Source organism: Rana temporaria, chromosome 11 (assembly GCF_905171775.1).
Source record: "Rana temporaria chromosome 11, aRanTem1.1, whole genome shotgun sequence".
Lineage (NCBI taxonomy): Eukaryota > Metazoa > Chordata > Amphibia > Anura > Ranidae > Rana > Rana temporaria.
This window is the reverse complement of record NC_053499.1, coordinates 119,458,547-119,480,843: the sequence shown is the minus strand read 5'-3', so window position 1 is coordinate 119,480,843 and position 22,297 is coordinate 119,458,547. Positions and strand designations below refer to the sequence as shown.

The 22,297-nt window shown below is 42.2% G+C and overlaps 1 protein-coding gene across 2 annotated transcripts in view; it reads right to left on the bottom strand.

Annotated features, from left to right (window-relative positions):
* Positions 1-4,177: 4,177 nt before the first annotated feature.
* EML3 (EMAP like 3) overlaps positions 4,178-22,297 on the bottom strand; it is a 148,053-nt gene continuing 129,933 nt past the window's right edge. For both annotated transcript variants that reach the window (XM_040328946.1, XM_040328947.1), the window contains exons 18-23: positions 20,555-20,643; positions 19,178-19,380; positions 15,009-15,096; positions 13,543-13,641; positions 9,691-9,821; positions 4,178-5,034 (exon numbers count right to left, since the gene is read on the bottom strand). In XM_040328946.1, the coding sequence (XP_040184880.1) occupies positions 4,846-5,034; positions 9,691-9,821; positions 13,543-13,641; positions 15,009-15,096; positions 19,178-19,380; positions 20,555-20,643 (799 nt within the window). In that variant the 3' untranslated portion in view covers positions 4,178-4,845. The remainder of the gene's footprint in view (positions 5,035-9,690; positions 9,822-13,542; positions 13,642-15,008; positions 15,097-19,177; positions 19,381-20,554; positions 20,644-22,297) is intronic.

Genomic DNA, 22,297 nt, shown 5'->3' with positions numbered 1-22,297 from the left:
GCTCTATTTGTGGGGAAAAAAAGAACGTCAATGATCTATAAACCAAATAACAAAAGGTCTATATATATATAAATGTTCAAATGAAAATTAAAGGGTTTGTAAAGGATTTTTTTTTTTTATCTTAATAGCTTCCTTTACCTTAATGCAGTGCTTTTTTTATGTCCTCATTGTTCGTTTTTGCTCTCAAATTGCTGTAATTCTTCTCTGATCTCCACACTTCCTGGTTGTCTGTCTCCTGATGACCACAGTACTGGGAGCTTTCTCTCTGTGGTCACTAATCAAGGAGGTGTGATTACTGTGTGTCTAAAACCCCTCAGCACCAATCAGTTTCGTTTTCCAAACCATCACTGCCCTGTATTGGCTCTGTACAGCACAGAGGCAGGAAACAACATGCAAAAACGAAACTAGAAACTACAGGTACATTATATGATTGATTTTTATCTATTTTAATCGTTTTTAAACAGAATCAGTTAACTAATATGTCTCTATACCCTGTAAACAGTCATTTCAGCATAATTTTTTTTTATTTACAACTCCTTTAGTATTAGACACCCTATGAAGGGTGTTGAATAAATGAAAAACACTGAGTCTGTGATAATAGTCATAAATTGTGCAAAAAATGTAAATGCGCTGGAAGGATCGTAAGACCCAGGTTGGGTATGAGTGACAAAAGCAAAGAAAGAAAGGCGCACCAGCCTAGTGTGTTACTGTTGACCGGTTTAATCAAATAAAATGATAGTAGAAAACTACTTACAAGAAGACTGACATGGAAAGCTTTATCAGCATTCATGTTAAAATGGGTACCCCTCGAACCACACTCCAAAAATAGGGGGGATGTAGAGGTGTGTCACTGCCAGCTGACGGGTTTCGAGGCGTATGAGTGACAAGCTTTGACAACTTGTACAGCTTGGTAAGCCTTCATTCTGTGTGGTGGATTCAAAGTGTCCTTTGTCCATTGAAGATCCTTCACAGGGTGTTTCATATCCACTTCTATTTTGAATATCCATGAAATTTACTTTTTGCTACTTGTTTTTTGAATTTTTTGCACGATGTATGACTATTATCACAGTCTCACAGTGTTCTTCATTTATTGAACACCCTTCATAGGGTGTCTAATATTCATTTCCATTTGAACATTTATGATATAGACCAGGGGTCTCCAAACTGCGGCCCGAGGGCCAGATGCGGCCCTTTGCTAGTCTTTATTCGGCCCTCAGGGCTTTATTCCTCCCACTGATATGCGGCACTATTCTTTCCACTGACTTCGACAAGGGGGCACTTTTTCTTCCACTGATACCAATGATGAGATACAATTACTCCTACTAATAGGGGCACTACTCCTTATCCTCTGATCGCAAACTATGAGTCCATATTTATTCTCACCAATGCTGGACCAGGGGCTTTTTCTACCCCCGCTGGCCACAATCTAGTCCTCCTAAAGGCGGAAGAACAATAAACTGGCCCTTTGTTTGAAAAGTTTGGAGACCCCTGATATAGACCTTTTGTTATTTGGTTTATGTATCATTGTTTATTACACAAAATGTGTTATCATTATTAAAGTGGAGGTTCACCCAAAAAATAATTTTTTAACATTACATTCAGTAATTCCTTCGAATGACCTAGCATTCCACCATATCTTTCAATGCTGCTTACCTTACAGCAGTAACGTAAGAAGGTAGTACACCCACGGGTGTTACTTACACCGAAGAGCCACCTCTCACAGAAGTCACAGTGCCACCTGTTACTGTTACAGAGTGTGATGGAGTTAAATAAAATATTTATTTTGTGTTTATGTTATTTTTCTCCTAAACCACTCAAATATTGCTTTCCTTTCTTATATTGTTTTATTTCTTGATATATATATATATATATATATATATATATATATATATATATATATATATATATAGATGTGTGTGGGTATATACAATAGTGTTATTTTCCTTGAGTAAAGTTATGACAGAGTTACAGTAAATATCAGCCCGGAGTGAAAACAAGAGACAGATGGGTTTAACTATTAAGTGAAGACAGCTGTTACTCACTCATTTTGGCCCCGTCCGTCGAGTGAAGCAAAGATGGCCCCTGAGTCTGAATGAAAGCCACGAGGTCAAAAAGAACATGTAACAAAAAGAAAGCCATATATGGACTAATGAATCAACTGTGTGCATATGAATGATGTCATTCTGTCTATAAAGCTGTGCTGGCAATAAAGTTCATTCTCTTGACGTTGGGACGGTGAAGGATGTAGACTAAACTTCCCTCGTGTCTGCATGCTTTTACCATTATGAATTCGGATCAGAGGCAGAATGGGTTATGCCCTGGGGTTGTGCCAGGGGTTATCAATCCTTATCAAGAGCACCAGCAACACTACACTCTGCATCCTGGATTCAGAGGAATTGATTTCCCCCTTCTGAGATTCACCAGCACTTTAGCACCTTTTGCTACACTCACAATGGACTTTATTTCCATGTGTTTCTAATTCTACACGCATTGTTTTTTATTCAAATTATTATAAATTTTTGAATATTTATTATCATTGCACTTTATATCATTGCACCTGTAGTCACTTGTTTGCAGCACAGCAGCACTTTATATATTTCATTATATAATTTATTCTCTCTGCATTCATATATCTAGGTATATATGTTATTTCATGAGGGAGCGCAACACCACTATTTGATTTTTTTGTGATTCTTTCGTGGGTAGTGTTTGACCCTTACGGTGTTTGCAGCACCCTTGAGCAACCCTATTTACCCATAATAGCGGAGGAATACCCCCATTTTACATATATGTATGTAAAGCATTTTTGTTTAGTAAAAGGATATACACTGCAGAGGTCTGAGCTTCCTTGCATATAAAGCAAAGTAGCTTTACTAGATAGATGCAAACAAAACCCATCCCCTTTAAGAAAAGTAATTAATAAACTCCTTCAGTGATCCGTTCCACCATCTAATTACACAGAGGGTACCAACAGAACTTTTAATTTGGTTTGTTTTCTAACTTTTGTTTGAAGTTACTGTATACTAAAATAAAGTAATCACACATTCAGAAGGTAAAAATATGTCAGCCTTTTATTTCAAATATATATTTAATAAAAATCCAAGTAAATTCACTTTTAAACACATATCTTTATATACATTAGGCAATGGAAGAAAGTGCTTAGCAAGGCAGTTTAAGAATATCAACAATAGGGTACAAGACAAGGCAGGATGACAATATAATGGGCAGGTTCGGACAAAGGAAATTATTTTCTGGTACAATGAACATAAGAAATAATTTTAATCAGCAGGCACCATTCTCACATAAGGCTAAATAGATTTAATTGGAGATCTGCTTTTCTCTGAAGCCAACCTGTACTTTGTTCATACATTTGCCCTAAATAGTAGATTTGCTTGATGTCTCATTACTGATTGTGAACTTCCCCGTCATCCCTTTTACTTTCTAATGAAACGTACACGCGGTCGGAATTTCCGACAACAAATGTTCGATGTGAGATTTTGGTTGAATATCCGACCGTCTGTAGGCTCCATCGGACATTTGCTGTCACCAAATGTTTGAGAGCTGGTTTTCCGACAACAAAAGTTATTGTCGGAAATTCCGATCCTCTGTATGCAATTCCGACGCACATAAATCCTACGCACGCTGGGAATCAATTTGACGCATGCTCGGAATCATTGAACTTTATTTTTCTTGGCTAGTTGTAGTGTTGTACGTGACCGTGTTTGCGAAGTTCGGAATTTCCGACATTTGTGTGACCGCGTGTATGCAAGACAAGTTTGAGCGAACAATCCGTCAGGAAAAAATTCCAAGGTTTTGTTGTCGGAATGTCCGATTGTGTGTACACGGCATTAGACACAAGAAGAAGTCCTTTGCAGGTTGTGAGTCAGAGCTTTCACGGAGCTAATACCCTCCTCACTGCCCATCATGATGTGACAGCACTTGGGCCTTGTCAACCACTACTTAAACAGCCAGCGCTCATCCAGAAAGGACAGGGAGGGAGCGACATGCCTCTCCGTGCCCAGGCCTACTAGATATGCCAGAAGGCTTCAGCAGGAGCATGGGGTAAAGAAGGAAAGTACCAGCAGCAACAGGAGCAATAACATATTCACTGTCATTTCTAGTGAATTTTCACCCCTAAAGACATGGCTTATGGACAGAAGTTTTAGAGCTTGTTGCTGATGCCTATATACAGTGCATATAAAAGTAGTACATATTTTTATAACATTCATAGTGCATGTTTTAGTACTTATATGATTGTGCTTTGAATGTTTAAATTAGCAAGGTATATTGCGTTTCACAGCCATTAGAGATTCTAATCCATTTCGCTGCATTTATTATGCCTCTTTTAACCTGTATTTCCACCAAGTAGCTTAGCTTCTACTGCATCAGAACGTTTTGGTCTACATTATGGCTAAAAGGTCTTTTCTCAGTAGTTTTGTTTAGAAGTGTTCGAATTCCTGGCATGGAGTTCAGCATTCTGGACTGATATCCAGGAAGAGTTATCTGGTACCCTTCAGGGATTTTGCTGTTACAGAGCATACTGTACTGGATCGGTCCATGGCACATGCAGTGCTGAGTTGACTATGACAAACTTCACATTTCTCTGTACCGTGTTATTCTTGGGGACATTCTGCTGGAAAGGTCATCTATAGTAGTACAGGCGGACAGAAGGTGCGTCTTCGGTTAAGACTGGCTCAGATTATCTTTTGCTGCATTTCAATTACAGTTGGAGCTCAGTAGAAAAAAAAACAAAACAAATGCAAATTATTGGTTGAGTATAATGGGATCTGGCTCTTTGTTATCTGGGGTATCTCTGGCCAAAAGTCCTCCGATTGAAAATGTGATTCAAGAGGCAATTTCCAATGAAGAGGCTGAGGACAATGACTGGCTGCGCGGCAGGTTGGCTCCCCTCACAACTCTCCATTGAAAAATGCTTGCATCCTTTCCACCCAACGAGATGAGGTAACTGTCATTATGAGCGAAGCGAACGTTGGTTACATGACTCCCATGGCCAGAATACACATGGCTCGGAGCCTAGCAGAGAAATATATGTGAAAAGTTATACAGTCACCAAAATGTATACACATCTATATACATACAGTATATCACTAATAATAACACCTGTATTAAATATTGAACAGCCTGACAATATGAACAGATCTCTACAGCATATGATATGTCAGTATTATTAGAAATCAAATGTATTATGTACTACAATACTTAATGACTTCATATCTCATATCGTATGGCCAAGTCCTACAAACAGCTTTGTAATGATGATAAAAGGATGGTATCAGTCCTCTTTGATAGAAGAGCTTTTAATGGGCTAGTTTCTACAGCTACAGTAAAAGACAACTCTATTTCTATTTTAAAATAATAATAATATAGTAATATATATACACACACATATATGTATATAAAGATTAAAGAGTCCTGGGACAATTTTTTCATTTTCAGTTATAATCTGCATTTTTTTTAACCCCTTCCATACGGGCATTTTCACCCCCTTCCTGCCCAGACCAATTTTTAGTTTTCAGCGCTGTTGCACTTTGAATGACAATTGCGCGGTCATGCAACACTGTACCCAAATTAAATCTTTATGTTACCCCCCCCACAAATAGAGCTTTTGTTTGGTGGTATTTGATCATCTCTGCGTTTTTTTTATTTTTACGCTATAAACAAAAGAAAAGCAACAATTAAAAAAAAAAACACAATGGGGTAGATTCACAGACGAAGATATGACGGCGTATCTCTGAGTCCGGCCGGTCGTATCTATGTGCCTGATTCATAGAATCAGTTACGCATAGATTTCTATTAGATCCAACCAGCGTAAGTCTCTTACGCCGTCGGATTGTAACTGCATTTTTCTGCTGACCGCTAGGGGCGTGTATGCTGATTTACGTGTGGAAATATGTAAATCAGCAAGATACGCGAATTCATGAACGTACGCCCGGCCGACGCAGTACATTTACGCCGTTTACGTTAGGCTTTTCCCGGCGTATAGTTACCCCTGCTATATGGTGGCGTAAGTGCGGCGTGCCAATGTTAAGTATGGCCGTCGTTCCCGCGTCGAATTTTAAATTTTTTACGTCGTTTGCGTAATTCGTCCGTGAATGGGGCTGGACGTCATTTACGTTCACGTCGAAAGCAATGACATCCTTGCGGCGTACTTTGGAGCAATGCACACTGGGAAATTCCACGGACGGCGCATGCGCCGTTCGGGAAAAACGTCAATCACGTCGGGTCAAGCCTAATTTACATAACACACGCCCACCTTATCACTATTTGAATTAGGCGGGCTTACGCCGGCCTATTTACGCTACGCCGCCGTAACTTTCTTTTAAGAATACAGCACTTGCCTGTAAAAGTTGCGGAGGCGTAACGTAAATATAGGATACGTTACGCCCGCACAAAGAAACGCCGATCTACGTGAATCTACCCCAATATTTTTTACTTTTTTATGTAATAAATATCACAATTTTTTTTTAAAAAAAATTTTTTTACTTAGTTTAGAATGATACGTATTCTTCTACATATTTTCGTAAAAAAAAAATCGCAATAATCGTATATTGATTGGTTTGCGCAAAAGTTATAGCGTCTACACAATAGGTGATAGATTTATGGCATTTTTATTTTATTCATTTTTTTTACTAGTAATGGCGGCGATCTGCGATTTTTTTATTGTGACCGTGACATTGCGGCGGACACATCGCACACTTTTGACACCATTCACATTTATACAGCGATTAGTCCTTTAAATATACACTGATTACTGTATAAATGTGACTGGCAGGGAAGGGGTTAACGCTAGGGGGGAGCTGAAGGGGTTAAAATGTTCACTAAAGTGTGTTCTAACTGTAGGGGGAGGGGACTCACAAGGGGAGGAGACCGATGTGTGTTCCTCTGTACTGGGAACACGCATCAGTCTCCTCATCTCTGACAGGAGGTGGATCTGTGTGTTTACACACACAGATCCACACTCCTGCCGTCATCACCGGCAATCGCGGCCGCCGTGCACGCGCGCCGGCAGCACGCGTGCGCTCCCTTGATTGCCAGGAACAAAGGACGTCATATGACATCCACCTGGATCGAGGGAGGGTTCCTGCCGGCGTCATTTTACAATGGCTCGGTAGGGAAAAGGTTAAACTGTAAATCCATTAAAACTATATATTTTTTGAAAGCAGAGACCCTAGAGAATAAAATGATGGTAGTTGCAATGTTTAATGTTGCACAATATTTGCACAGTTATTTATCAAATGCATATTTTCTAGAAAAATATACAAAAATTTGTTTAAGTGCAAACAAAAAATATGATACAATTTTGGGAAAATATAGACTACACGGTTAAGTCGAACAACTAGATACCAAACAGGTCAAGTCTTAAAATTGCGTACGCCCGTGGAATTGCAAAATTCTGCTTTCTGCTGAAAATGGGCCACAGGAGTGCAGAACAAACTCCACAGCTTTGGCTGTACTCTTTTAACCACTTGCCGACCAGCCACAGTACATATACTTTGGGAGGTCAGCTCTATTGTGCAAAACAACGCACCTGCACGTGCAATATATACTGTGGTCTCGCGTGCGCCCGACAGAGAGGAAGAATGGGGATCTGCCTATGTAAACAAGGCTGATCCCCGTTTTGACAGTGGACAACATGGAGATCTGCTGTTCCTAGTGATCAGGAACAACAATCTCAGTCTTGTCCCAGTAAACCCATCCTCCACACAGTTAGAACACACCCAGGGAACACAGTTAACCCCTTGATCGTCCCCTAGTGTTAACCCCTTCCCTGCCAGTGTCATTTATACATTGATTGGTGCATTTTTTTAGTACTGATCACTGTACTAATGTCACTGGTCCCCATAAAGTGTCACTTGGGGTCAGATCTGTCTGCTGTCATTACCAGTAAAAACTTAAAAAAATAATAAAAGTCAATAAATGTATCCCCTGTTTTGTAAACGCTATAACTTTTGCGCAAACCAATCAATACACGCTTATTGTGATTTTTTTACCAAATATATGTAGCAGAATACATATAAGCCTAAACAGATGAATACATTGGGCCAGATTCAAATAGGCCAGCGGATCTTTAGATCCGCGTAACCTATCTGATTTACGTTACGTCGCCGCAAGTTTTTGAGGCAAGTGCTTTATTCAGAAAGCGGCGTATCGTAAATCCCCTGGCGGAATTCAAATTCCGTGGCTAGGGGGCATGTATAATTTAAATCAGGCGCGTCCCCGCGCCGATCAAACAGCGCATGCGCCGTCCGCAAATTTTCCCAGCGTTTATTGCTCCAAATGACGTCGCAAGGACGTCATTGGTTTGGACGTTAACGTAAATCACGTCCGGCCGTATTCGCGAACGACTTACGCAAACGACGTAAAAAATTCAAAACTTGGCGCGGGAACGACGGCCATACTTAACATAGAATACGCCGCACTTACCCCTCCTATAGCAGGGGTAACTTTCTGCCGGAAAAAGCCGAACGCAAACGACGTAAAAAAAAAGCGCCGGGCGGTCGTTCGTTTCTGAATCGACGTAAATGCTCATTTGCATATTCGACACGTAAAAGATACGGATGCGCCACCTAGCGGCAGGCCTGGAATTGCAGCCTAAGATCCGACAGTGTAAGTCACTTACACCTGTCGGATCTTAGGCATATCTATGCGTAACTGATTCTATGAATCAGGCGCATAGATACGACAGCCGGACTCAGAGATATGACGGCGTATCAGGAGATACGCCGTCGTATCTTCTTTCTGAATCCGGCCCATTGTTTGCTATATTTATATTAAAAAATTATATGAATTATAGCAGAAAGTAAAAATAGCCTGGTCATTAAGGGGGTAAATCCTTCCATGGCTGAAGTAGTTAAAGCCTGTATCAAGCTTGATTTAACCTCTTGTCTACAATGATGTTTTTTTGAAGTAAGCAGCCTGTTTACACAGTTCAATGTTTCAATAGCATCCCTTGTTCAATGGCTCAGTTTAAAGTTTCAATTTGATGTTGCGTGCCACAAAGCTCCTAAGCTAAAACACAGTTCTCTGTGCATGATTTGTAATGTAATACATTTTGTAAAACAAAAATTGCATCTGTAAAGTTAAAACAGAAATAAAATAAAAATGTAAAATGTAAAACACTTAAAACAATAACATTTGCTTTAAAACACTATAGTTTTCTTTATGACTGCAGTCCATATTTCCTTGGTGATGATTTTGGGTTGGTCTATTTTTAGGCTATCCGCTATCCTTTGCTCTGTGGTCCAGTTCTGATGCTCACATGCCCATTGTAGGAACTTTTAGCTGTGGGCAGCACAGGCGGCGGACTTTTAGCATGGCTGCCCTGACTGGTCTGCAGCTATGCAGTCCCATACACAACAAACTGCAATGCCGATTTTTTTTAAGCTTTCAACACATCAACTTCAGGGGCAACATGTTTACTTGCTGCCTAATATATCCCACTGACTTTTAGGTGCCATTAATGAGATATTGTTATTCACTTTACCTGTCAGTGATCTTAATGTTATGGCCGATTGGTATGTGTGTATACTGTATATTTGCTAACTGGTAGGGTATGTACCGATTGTTGTTTGTGCACTTTATTCATATGTTTTCAATCCAAGATGGTGTCCCATGTAAGACTATTAGCACTATTATTTCTAACATAGCTTGATGCTACTAGCACTTTACCTTTGGTTTATTGCACGGGTATCGGAAAAGGTGAACTTTACAGAAATCATCAGCAACAGAGATCATGGTCATATCACGAGAGCGAGCAAGTGCATTGATATCTGTCCCATCGGATCCCTCTGGCCATACACCTATTAGACATACAAATATATTTCTTTGTCTTTTTATATACAAATTATTTGATTTTTACATTATATTCTATTCAGATATACATAAAAAAGCAGAGGTTACACAAAGTGTTATGTCAGAGGTGTACCAGAATTGCCACCTTTAAGCCTCGTAAACACATACGGTTTCCCGGCGGACTTTTTACCACCGGGAAACCCGTGGGGAAAACCAAGAACCAGCTTGGTAACTTTTCCCCCTACACGCGACCGGGTTTACCGACAGGAAAACTGCCTTGAGAGCTTTGGTCGGGAATCCTGGCCGTGTGTATGCTCCATCGCAGTGTTTCCCATAGCTGGTCGGGAAAACTGCGATGGAGCAGACACACAGCCGGTTTTCCCGGCAAAAAGCTCTCATGGCAGTAAAACCGGTCGTGTGTACGAGGCTTAAAAGTGTCCGAGCATAACCTGTATTATTAAGAAGGACCCATTATATCATATATTTGTGCACCTGGCATCCAGCTGCAAGGCATGCTTTTTTATCAGCACGCTAGGATATGCTACCCTTATGTTCTATCTTTGTTTTAGTTTTTTTGGCAAAATTTGCAAAGACTTGTGTCTGATACTTTAGAAAGTATGCGTTTTCAAATAGGGAAGACTGCTATTTGCTATAGGAACTTACACATATATTTAAAACATTTTATTGTGTTGAAATTTGTATGAAATATATTGTAATAAAGACATTGGGCCATATTCTTGTACATTTTAGGCAGGCGGCGCGTAAGCCATTTACACTACGCCGCCCCAACCTACAGGAGCAAGTGCTGTATTCCCCAAACACTTGCTCCGTAGTTTGGGGCGGCGTAGTGTAATTGGCCCGGCGTATCCCCACGTAAATCCAAGGGGGCGGCTTGTATTTAAATTAAGCGCGCCCCTGATTCGAACGAACTGCGAATGCGCCGGGCTTAAAATAGCCCAGTGCGCATGCTCCAGTTCTCGGCGTAAAACGTCAATGACGCCGACGTGTGCGTCAATGACGTAAAGTCGTATTCAAGAACGACTTAGGGAAACAACGTACCCGACAGGAAAAGACGACGCGGACCCGACGCCATACTTAACATGGCGTATGTGGGACTGGCGTAAGGTTACCCCTCATATAGCAGGGATAACCTTACGCTTACGCAAACGACGTTAGCGACAGTTACGCAACGCAAATTTGTTTGAGAATCGGCGTATCAGGCTCATTTGCATAAACAAATGAGACCTGAAAGTAAACGCCACCTAGCGGCCGGCTGGGTAATTACATTTAAGATCCGACAGTGTAAGTGACTTACACATGTCGGATCTTAAGCGTATCTATGCGAAAATGATTCTAAGAATCACTGGCAGATACGCGGGCCAAAAAAGAGAGATACGACGGTTGGTGCGGACTTTATTACTGTTTTTTTTTTTTTTTTAACAAAGCTATCTTCAAGTCACAATTTCCTTCAAATACTGTCTCAGAAGACAGTTTTGGTTTTCAGGTAAAAGCCTAAGTTAAGTCACAAATAAAAAAAAATTATAATCAGCACAAGAGACATTACTTACAGTCAGTATGATGTGTCCCTTGTGCTGCTGTCTGCTCTGTTAGCTGAAATCCTTCTTGATCAATTCCCCCTCCCCCACCGTTGTAATCTTCCAGTGCAGCGGGTATCAATAGAGCCGACAGAGCTGTGACAGGCACTTATCAATTGTGCCCAAATATGTCCACCCTCTCCACCCCTCTTCCATTCAAAGAATCTGTACTATAGCTTCTATATATTAAACAGGATCTATGAATGTGTAGGCTGGGGTGCAGTCTACTTTCTCCACTGCAGGTGGTGCCATTCGCAATGGCACTGCAGTTGGAGGGGAAGTAAGGAGGAACATGGTTCCTCTATAATTTCCTGGGTCACGGGGGAAGTGATCGGATTGGATGCTGCTCCCCCATGTGACTTTGGAGACCATCTTAAGGCCCTGGCTCCCAAGTTTTGTGCACATTTGGCAAGTTGGTAGAGGTACCCTGCCTGTGAGGGATAGTACTAGCTCTAGGGAATGGTTTCTTTGCGAGGAGAGAAATTGTAGGGTTGCATTTCTCTTGAACACCTTGCTGATTGGGCAGCCAGGCTGCATTCTTCCCCCTCTAAACAGATGCTTTCAGCTGGCTGGGTAGCCTCCCCACCAAGTGTGTTGTGAACTTTTGCTACATTACTTCAATACAGGTTTTACAGAGTGTGTGAATTATTGCCGCCACACACATTGCACCCCATCTACAAATAGAGGGCATGAACCTTTCAACCATTCACCCATCCTTAATTCATAGGAGCTGTAGTACAGCTTCTATGAATGGAGGAGCTGGATGAAAAGGGAGAGCATAGTCAGATACTTTTTTATTGATATTGATATTTATACCTGTTTTTGATTTAGATTTTTGTTATGAAGTGTATATTGTTGTGAGAGCTGCTGTTGGTCACAGATCACCCGATTAAGGTCATAGTGTGACAGCGCTACACGCTTTTGATTGAAATTTTTGTTATGAAGTGTATATTGTTGTAAGAGCTGCTTGCTGTCTGTCACGGATCATCCGTGTCACTTACATAATTAAATTGACTCTATATGCACTTAGTGCAATACCGCTTATTTACTACAAATTGCTGATGTCATAACTGGTGCTAAGTGATAGAATCATGGCAACTGCAGATCAAACAAAGGCTAAAGCCTCGTACACGCGACCGGGATTCCCGGCAGTATAAAATCCACCGGGAATCCCGATGGGAAAACTGAGAACCTGCTCTGTAAGTTTCCCTGTGTACACACGCCCGGGTTTACCGTCGGGAAAACTGCGGGGAGAGCTTTGGCCCGGAATCCTGGCCATGCGTATGCTCCCTTCGCAGTGTTTCCCCATAGGAAAACTGCCGGGTTTAAAACCGCCAGGAATCCCGGTGGGAAAATAGAGAGCAGGTTCTCTATTTTCCTGCCGGGATTCCCAGCAGTTTTCCTGTCGGGAAAACTGCGAGGAAGCATACACACGGCCAGTTTTCCTGGCCAAAAGCTCTCCTGGCAGTTTTCCTGGCAGGAAAACCGGTCGTGTGTACAAGGCTTAAGATGGCAGATTTCTTGGCTGAAAAGGATAGGAGGGTTTCGTTCTGCTGTAAGCCAATAGAGGAGACAGCAGCATAAGTGACACATCTTACTGATTTTAAGTAATGTCCCTTATTTCAATTTTTAATTTCTAACTAAACTTAGGCTTTAACTGAACTTATCAAGTTACTACAAGTTGCTGCTGAAGTAGGGTTAGCATATTTTTCACTGGGTGGGTTCATACATTAGTTCTGAGTTTCCAGAGGACTAGTTATAGTAGAAAAGAGGACATCCATGATACACGTCCCACACTCACATGTTGCCCCATATCAGTCTAATTATCACCAGCACTATCCTGCAGGATCAAAATGTAAATATCACCAAGTTCTTCAGAAAATAAGCTCTGCCTCTAAAAGGCTCTTATGAATCCTCTTTTACAAACTGTTATATGTAATTCTACAACAATCTGCTCATTTTTTTTTATTCCAGGGAATGAATTGGCAGCTTCAAACAGTCATCTGTTCCCATTTTGGTATCCAGGAAAACACACATCGATTATACAGTACAGTCTCATCATTGTATGTATGGATGTGCAAGAACAGTACTAATTATAAACCAAATATCAATGGTCAAAGTAAAAATCGCTTACCAAAGACATGGTAACCTAGCACACAAGTGTACGTTTCCCACTCACGGTCTCTGCTCTCAAATCTATTCCGGAGAAGCTTACAGCCACCAGCAATATCCCCTATCATATGAATAAGATCGAAAAAGGGAAATTATTAACATTTGCAGTATAGAAAAGCTATAAATTCGGATATACACTTTGTTTTATTCCTCTTAAAGTGAGAATTGGACAACAAAAATTGCAATAAAAAGCCTTGTTAATTCCTGCAAAACAAGCCTCTGGTTTGGCTCATGTTCCCCTTACAGTTCCCTGCTCTCTCTCCCCTCTCTATAACAACAGATAAGAAAAGAAATGGCTGCACATCCAGGAATTCCGATTGCCTTTTATTGTTCAAAGTGATAACACCAAAGACACCAACACAAGGTCACGTAAACGCGTTTCACACAAACATCTTGTGCTTAATCATTACGATGGGTTATGATTAAGCACAAGATGTTTGTGTGAAACATTAGATTTAGGCTAATTAAGGGGAGCAGAAACGGGTATTTTTTTTAACATCAATGCCGTACTTACCGTTGTAGAGATAGATGTTCTCCCGCCGCTTCCGGGTATGATCTTCAGGACTGAGCGTTCCTATTTGATTGACAGCCTTCCGACGGTCGCATACAGCGCGTCACCAGTTGCTGAAAGTAGCCGACCGTCGGTGCGGCTCTATACGGCGCCTGCGCACGGACGTTCGGCTACTTTCGCTGTATGCGACGGTCGGAAGGCTGTCAACCAAATAGGAACGCCCAGTCCCGCAGCCCATACCCGGAAGCGGCGGGAGAACATCTATCTCTACAACGGTAAGTACGGCATTGATTTTAAAAAAAATACCTGTTTCTGCTCCCCTTAATTAGCCTAAATCTAATGTTAAAAATGTATACTTTGGGTGAACCTCCACTTTAAGAAGGTTTATTGGATTTTCAAATTTTTAGTGGGGTCAAATCAACATTCGTTTTTGACCGCAGTGACAAGACAATTCGAAGAAGCAGGATGCCAAACTTTTCTCAAACGAACAAATTCTAACATGGTACGTGGTTTTCGCTTGGAAAAAGTTTTTTCATTCAAAAATCAAATGTTAAAAGAAAAAAAAACTTTGAAGTATTTTTGAATGACAATTGTCAAGCCATCAAATGTAAAGAATTTTCATACCAATGTTCACATGAAGTTTAGTATGAACGTTCCTTTGAAAAATCTACTATTGTAGAGCCAGCTAAAGAGAAAGTTGAATGCACACCAAACAGAGCTTATGTCTGGCCACAAACAATAGGGATGAGTTGCAAAAAACAATGGCTGGCAAGAAACCTGAAACCAAGCTTTTGGCTACAGTCTTTGTATCGAATTTGGGTAGTTTGCAGTTGCACTTTGATCCACACACAAATTGTTCACCTAATATGCGATATATGATAATACAACGTAAGAAACGCACAATGAATAATACTTACAGTAAAGAATTTCATAGTCACCAGAGTTTGACATGATATATTTCCCATCTTTTGACCAGTCCAAATGTGTTATGAAGCTAGAATGACCCTATAATTATGAGAAGAAAGAAAAGTATTAGGCCCCTTTCAGACGGACGGCAGTTTTGCCGCAATTAAAAGCATGTACATTTTCAGTGAAATTCAAGGCTCTGGGCATTGCGATTAGCTGCATTTGTACATTGCGATTACGTGCGGTTACATGCGGCCGCGTTTAGCTGCGGTAGTCATTTCCATAGCAACTCTTTTTATTTTTTTTGATTATGATGTGCTTCCTGTTCTTTTTTTTTCTCACGCTGCTATCCGCAATTCACACAAAAGACTGCGATTACCTGCGGTTAAGTGCATATAGCTGCGCTAAATCGCACCTGGACGCATTCAATTCTATTTTTTCTATTCGCACCAAACCGCATGCAACGAAACTGCAGCTAAACGTTGTGTGTGAATGGGGCCATAGGAAAGCATTGTGTGCTTTTAGCTGCGGTAGAAAATCCGCAGCTAAAAGCACCGATCTATCCGTCCGTGTGAAAGGCCCCTTAGGCTCCATGCACACTGAAGCTAATAAACGGCCGTTTTTTGGAGTTTGGTTATCCTATGTGTCTATGCACACATGGACATTTTTGGACGTTTATCAGCAGTGGAGTTTATTGGCTGTTTTCTGAATGCCCTAAAATCGCATTCAGGAGTAGTTTTTCTGACCACAAAAAACGCCAAATGCTGATAAACGCTCAAAAACATGCCTCGCCAATGTTTAACGTTTTTAACCCACTGATTTTTGTAACAGACCTATGCATGCTGTCTGGACATCGATAATCTTCATGCAGGGAGGACTACAAGGAACTGCATGGCTTGTCACAATTGGATGTACCACATTGTATTCTGAGCTCAAAGGGTTAATTGGACAATGGTCTCTTTCACTGCTGAATGCTAATGTTCCCTTCGCATAGCTAATGGACTCTCTTTTGTGTAGGTAACAGCCTCCTGTGAGGTGTATGCTGATGGGGATTATGTGTGAGTGATAATTGTTTTAAAGGTTAATTGAATTCTATTGTTTGATCAAGCCAAGTTTAGGAGCCAAAACATCTAGCGGCTGATTGGCTCAAGGGAATGTCATTATTTCAAAGTATGTGTATTGAAGCCCCCCTGTGTGGGGGGGGAGTGTCATTTGTTTCTGTACAGTTTGTAACCAGATATAAGGAGAAAAAATGTGGCATTAAAAGTCAGTCTGCTTGACTCTGCAAAAGTAGCCCGTCTCGTTTCTTGAAAGGGCGTTCGATGGGATATACCGGCGGTACCTGCATATAATAACTTGTCAGCAAAAAGGACGTCTCCAACGGCCGATACCCCTCACTACCAGTGGGTAGCCGTTACATTGGTTGGCAGCACTGGGATGGTCCTTTTATCCAAAGAGCAAGTGCTGAATGGAGTCGCAGTACGCCAGGCTGAAAAGATCCACACTGAAAGATTTATTAGAGAGTCGTGGTAGGAGCACCAGCAACAGACCACGGAGGGAGCTGATAGCTGAACTGCTGGAGCTGGACGAAATGGATGGATCCATGGAAGGAACGGAGCCCCTTGCACCGGTCAGCGAAGAAGATGTAATTACTGGGATTGTACAGCGGAGATTATCCTTGTATCCAGAAACGTCCGTGGAACTAATCAACCAGCTGTTCCAGGAAGCAAGGGAAGAGATACAAACGAAGAGGGGACAAGAACTGGAACTGGTAAGAGCGAGACAGCCCATTACACCTGCAGTTCCTACCCCCCCACCTGCTGCTACAGGAAAGAAAATACTGTTCACTGCATTTAAAGCTTTTGTAGAAAGTGAGGAGGAAATAGATGGATATTTGGCGGACTTTGAGAGGCATGTTGAGGCTGTACTGGATCAGATTAGGGCCGCCGGCCTAACCCTGAAGCCAGAAAAATGTAATTTCGGGATGGCAGAAGTCCAGTACTTGGGACACAGAGTGGGGTGTGGGAAACAACGACCAGAACCCGCTAAGGTTGAGGCTGTAGCCAATTGGCCCACTCCCCACACTAAGACCCAGGTACTGGCATTTCTAGGGACAGCGGGGTATTACAGAAAATTTGTCCCTGACTACAGTACCATTGCCAAACCCCTGACGGATTTGACCAAAAAGAATTTGCCTAGAGTAGTCCTGTGGTCTCCCGCCTGTGAAACAGCATTCCAAACCTTGAAACAAGCATTGATCAACGCACCTGTTCTATCTGCCCCCGTCCCTAACAAAAGATTTGTCGTTCATACAGATGCGTCCATGTACGGACTGGGGGCAGTTCTAAGCCAGATCGGGGAGGATGGAGGAGAACACCCTGTTGCGTACCTGAGTAGAAAATTGTTACCCAGGGAAGTGAGCTACGCGGCCGTGGAAAAGGAATGTTTAGCCCTGGTTTGGGCTTTAAAGAAGCTCACACCCTACCTGTATGATCAGGAATTCACCCTGATCACAGACCATAACCCCCTAGTATGGCTGAACCGGGTAGCCGGAGATAATGGGCGCCTGCTAAGATGGAGCTTGGCCCTACAACCCTACAATTTTTCTATCCAATACCGCCCTGGCAGATTCAATGGGAATGCCGACGGACTGTCCAGGCAAACTGAACTTTTACCCTAACAGCAGACCGGACATCCCCAAGTTGATCCGAAAAAGATCAATCCGGGTCTGCCGGAGTGTTCCACAAAAGGGGAGTAGTGTAACAGACCTATGCATGCTGTCTGGACATCGATAATCTTCATGCAGGGAGGACTACAAGGAACTGCATGGCTTGTCACAATTGGATGTACCACATTGTATTCTGAGCTCAAAGGGTTAATTGGACAATGGTCTCTTTCACTGCTGAATGCTAATGTTCCCTTCGCATAGCTAATGGACTCTCTTTTGTGTAGGTAACAGCCTCCTGTGAGGTGTATGCTGATGGGGATTATGTGTGAGTGATAATTGTTTTAAAGGTTAATTGAATTCTATTGTTTGATCAAGCCAAGTTTAGGAGCCAAAACGTCTAGCGGCTGATTGGCTCAAGGGAATGTCATTATTTCAAAGTATGTGTATTGAAGCCCCCCTGGGTGGGGGGGGAGTGTCATTTGTTTCTGTACAGTTTGTAACCAGATATAAGGAGAAAAAATGTGGCATTAAAAGTCAGTCTGCTTGACTCTGCAAACGTAGCCCGTCTCGTTTCTTGAAAGGGCGTTCGATGGGATATACCGGCGGTACCTGCATATAATAACTTGTCAGCAAAAAGGACGTCTCCAACGGCCGATACCCCTCACTACCAGTGGGTAGCCGTTACAATTTTTTTTTTAAAACCCTAAAAAACGCTAATGCGGAAAAAACGCTATTGCAAAAAGGTTAAAAAACGTTGACTTTTTACCGCCAGGAAACCCAGAGGGGAAAGCCGAGAACCGGCTCGGCAGCTTTTCCCCCCTACACACGGCCAGTTTTCCTGGCAGCAAAACTGCCATGACAGATTTGGCCGGGAGACCAGGCCTTGTGTATGCTCCACCGCAGTGTTTCCCACAGGTAAACTGCAGAGAAAAAGACCGCCGGGAATCCCGGCAGGAAAAAAGAGAACATGTTCTCATTTTTCCCGCCGGGATTTTCGCGGTTTTTCCTGTCGGGAAAACTGCCATGGAGCATACACACCAGTTTTCCCAGCCAAAAGCTGTCATGTTAGTTTTCCCAACGGGAAAACTGGTCGTGTGTACGTGGCATAAGAGTGCTATAGTAAACTGGATGAATAATTTAGATCATAAACACAATAAATGGAATGTTAAATAGAATAAAGAAATATAAAAAATAGACCATTATGTCTATGTAAAAAAACTGTCGACATTCAGCCTCTGTGTATGGCAGGAGGTCCAACAGCGCTTTTACCCAATGGCTGAGAGCGCTGACCGTAGTGTTCTGGCTGGGGGCGTCCCCCTGTCAGAACACAGTAGAACAGCAGGGGAGAGTGCTGTACTAACATCAGATTGTTAGTACAACGGCTTCGACCTGAGCTGTTCGTTTTTTTTTTCAACCCGCTGGGTTGAACGAAAAAAAAAAGTAATGTGTACTAGGCTTAAAGCATTTGGTACGATGTATACACTATTCAGTTAAAAGTGAGTTATCCCTCACCATGCATTTTCCATATCGTATGTACCGCTGCACTCTGTCAGACACATTATTATCCCCTTCGCCTTTAGGACTTTCTCCCTCCTCTTGAGAGTCTTTCTCTTCTAATGAGCTGTCTCTTGAATAGTCACCCTTGCGATCTTTGTGTCCTGTGCTGTATATGTAGATGACGTTGTCATGGGATCCAATAGCCAGGTAACTCCCATCTTTGGAGTGAAATAGATAAAGCAGAAGAAAAGGAGATTAAAAATCAGACTGGCAATGTGGGCAAGGAGATGACTACAATAAGGAGTAGATAAGAAAATTCTAAAGCTGGCCATACATGGATCACAATTCCTGGCTGAATGTTGATCCGTGTATGGGCAGGCTGGTTGTACAGAAGTCAATCTACCAATCAAGCAGTGACGGCCCGTCCATTAGGGGGGCAGCCCCCCTAATCCATGCATCCGGATCAACACATGGATTCCAATTGGGTGTTTTTTTGTTTTTATTAAAGTGGAGTTTCCATCCCAAATTTTTTTTTTCATTATTGTGCTCATTAGACCTAAAAAAGGTTTTTTTTTTTACTCATCTGGAAATGCCTGTTGCTATGCGGTCCCACGAAATCTGCCTTTGAAACCACCTAGGATTGTGACATCATCTCCCTCTAATTCTTCTGGGAAATGTGTGTCATAAATTCCCAGGATGCAGTGCGCTGTCCAATTATCACTCCCCATCCAAGACTTCCAGGAAGTAAGTGCTTGTGGGCTTCACAATGCCCACAAGCAAAATGACAACGGTGTAGATATAGTTTTATAAACTATCTTTTTTGAATATCTATGCGGATCGGCAGCAGATTGTAAAATAGTAAGTGACCGGATTTATATTATAAAAACGCAGGATGAAAGGACATAAATTTAAAAAATGATAATTGTGGTTGGAATTCCGCTTTATTAGGCACATGATTAGAGCATGAGGCTGCAATTGGCTTAAAAAAATGGGCTCACTGCGCAGAGCACTGACATTAGCAAATTAATATTCACTATTGTCTTCCTGATTCTTCTCCCGGCCAATCAGGAAGCCAGTCCTGAGACCCAATTGGCCAGGGATTCTTAGGACAGGTTTGTTTGCCACCCCCCAAAAAAATAAAAAAAAATATTGAGCACCAGCCGCCACTGCAATCAAGTCCCGTACAACCAGCCTGTTGGGTGTTTTCTGATCGATCAGTGCTGCCTGCTATAGCCTGCAGCACTGATCAATGTATTCTGACAGCAGGGAAGACTCAATGTGGATATAGGAATTGGATCTTTTCAACCTGTTGATTGAACAAATAAATAAAAATGAAGCAAGGATGGGCTGCCTAAGCTTGCTTATGACTACTGGTATCTTAGTTCTTCTCACCTGGTGAGTACCTGACCACAGAGAGCTGTTCATTCCCATCAGAGTGCACAGAAAGGATACTGTGAGAATGCATGTCCACCACCAGCCACCTGTAAAGACATGTACAACAGTAATATCACTATGAAGTACGGACACATTTCTTAAAGTATAACTACTGTAAAAGCAAAACTTTTCTTTTAGTTTTGAATAGAGTGGAGAGGGATTAAGACACCTGTCAGGTTGTTATTGCTGTCTATGCCCTTACTAGGGAGATGTGCAGTAGCAGTTCACCCACTCTCAGTTTCTACAACTACAACATAACTGTAAAGCCCCGTACCCACGATTGGAATTTTCGATGGAAAAAGTCCATCTGAGTTTTTCCATCGGAAATTCCGACCGTGTGTATGCCCTATTGGATTTTTTCCATCAGAAATTCAGAGGAATTTCCGTCGGAGTTCAGATAGATAATATGCTCTCTTTTACTCCGATGGAATTCTGTCAGAATTCCGATGTGATTTTGGCCAGTCAAAAGTCCGACCGTGTGTACGGGGCTTTAGCAGAATGGGTTGACAGTTTACCTTAACCTAATGTAAAGCCTCGTACACACGCGCGGTTTTCCTCGGCCAGAAACAGCAAGAAAACTGCTGGCAGAGCTTTTTGCCGAGAAAACCGTGCGTGTGTATGGTTTCTCGTCGAGAAAACTGCCTGGAATCTCGACGAGAAAAATAGAGAACCTGCATCCATGGAAACCCGCGCATGCTCGATGAGACTTCGGCGCATGCGCGGTAGCTTCCAAGGCATAGAGTTGGGTGTAGCAAGATGGCGGCGACGGCATTCAATGTGACAAGCGCATGCTCGTCGTAGTCGATGACGTCACCGCGTTCTTGCCATTCAAAAGAACGGTGGTTCTTTTGAATGGCCGTGTGTACACTTGGCGAGCAAGGAAAGCTTGCCAGGAATCTCGTTAGAAAAAACAACGTTTTTTTCCTGACGAGATTCCCGGCCGCGTGTACAGGGCTTCATAGTCTGCTTAGTCTACATCAGTACACCAAGAACAATCTGCCTCTTTAACCACTTAAGGACCCCTTCACGTCGATATACGTCGGCAGAATGGCACGGCTGGGCACATCAACGTACCTGTACGTTGCCCTTTAAGCCCAGCCGCGGGGTCGACCCGGTTCGAAGCTCCGTGACCGCGGGACTCGCGGACCCGATCGCCACTGGAGTCCCGCGATCGGTCCCCGGAGCTGAAGAACGGGGAGAGCTGTGTGTAAACACAGCTTCCCCGTTCTTCACTGTTTCGCCGTCATCGATCGTGTGTTCCCTTATATAGGGAATCACAATCGATGACGTCACACCTACAGCCACACCCCCTACAGTTAGAAACACAGATGAGGTCATACATAACCCCATCAGCGCCCCCTTGTGGTTAACTCCCAAACTGCAATTGTCATTTTCACAGTAAACAATGCATTTTAAATTCATTTTTTGCTGTGAAAATGACAATGGTCCCAAAAATGTGTCAAAATTGTCCAAAGTGTCCGCCATAATGTCGCAGTCACGAAAAAAATCGCTGATCGCCGCCATTAGTAGTAAAAAAAAAAAAATATATAAAAATGCAATAAAACTATCCCCTATTTTGTAAACGCTATAAATTTTGCGCAAACCAACCGATAAACGCTTATTGCGTTTTTTTTTTACCAAAAATAGGAAGAATACGTATCGGTCTAAACTGAGGACATTTTTTTTTATATAGATTTTTTT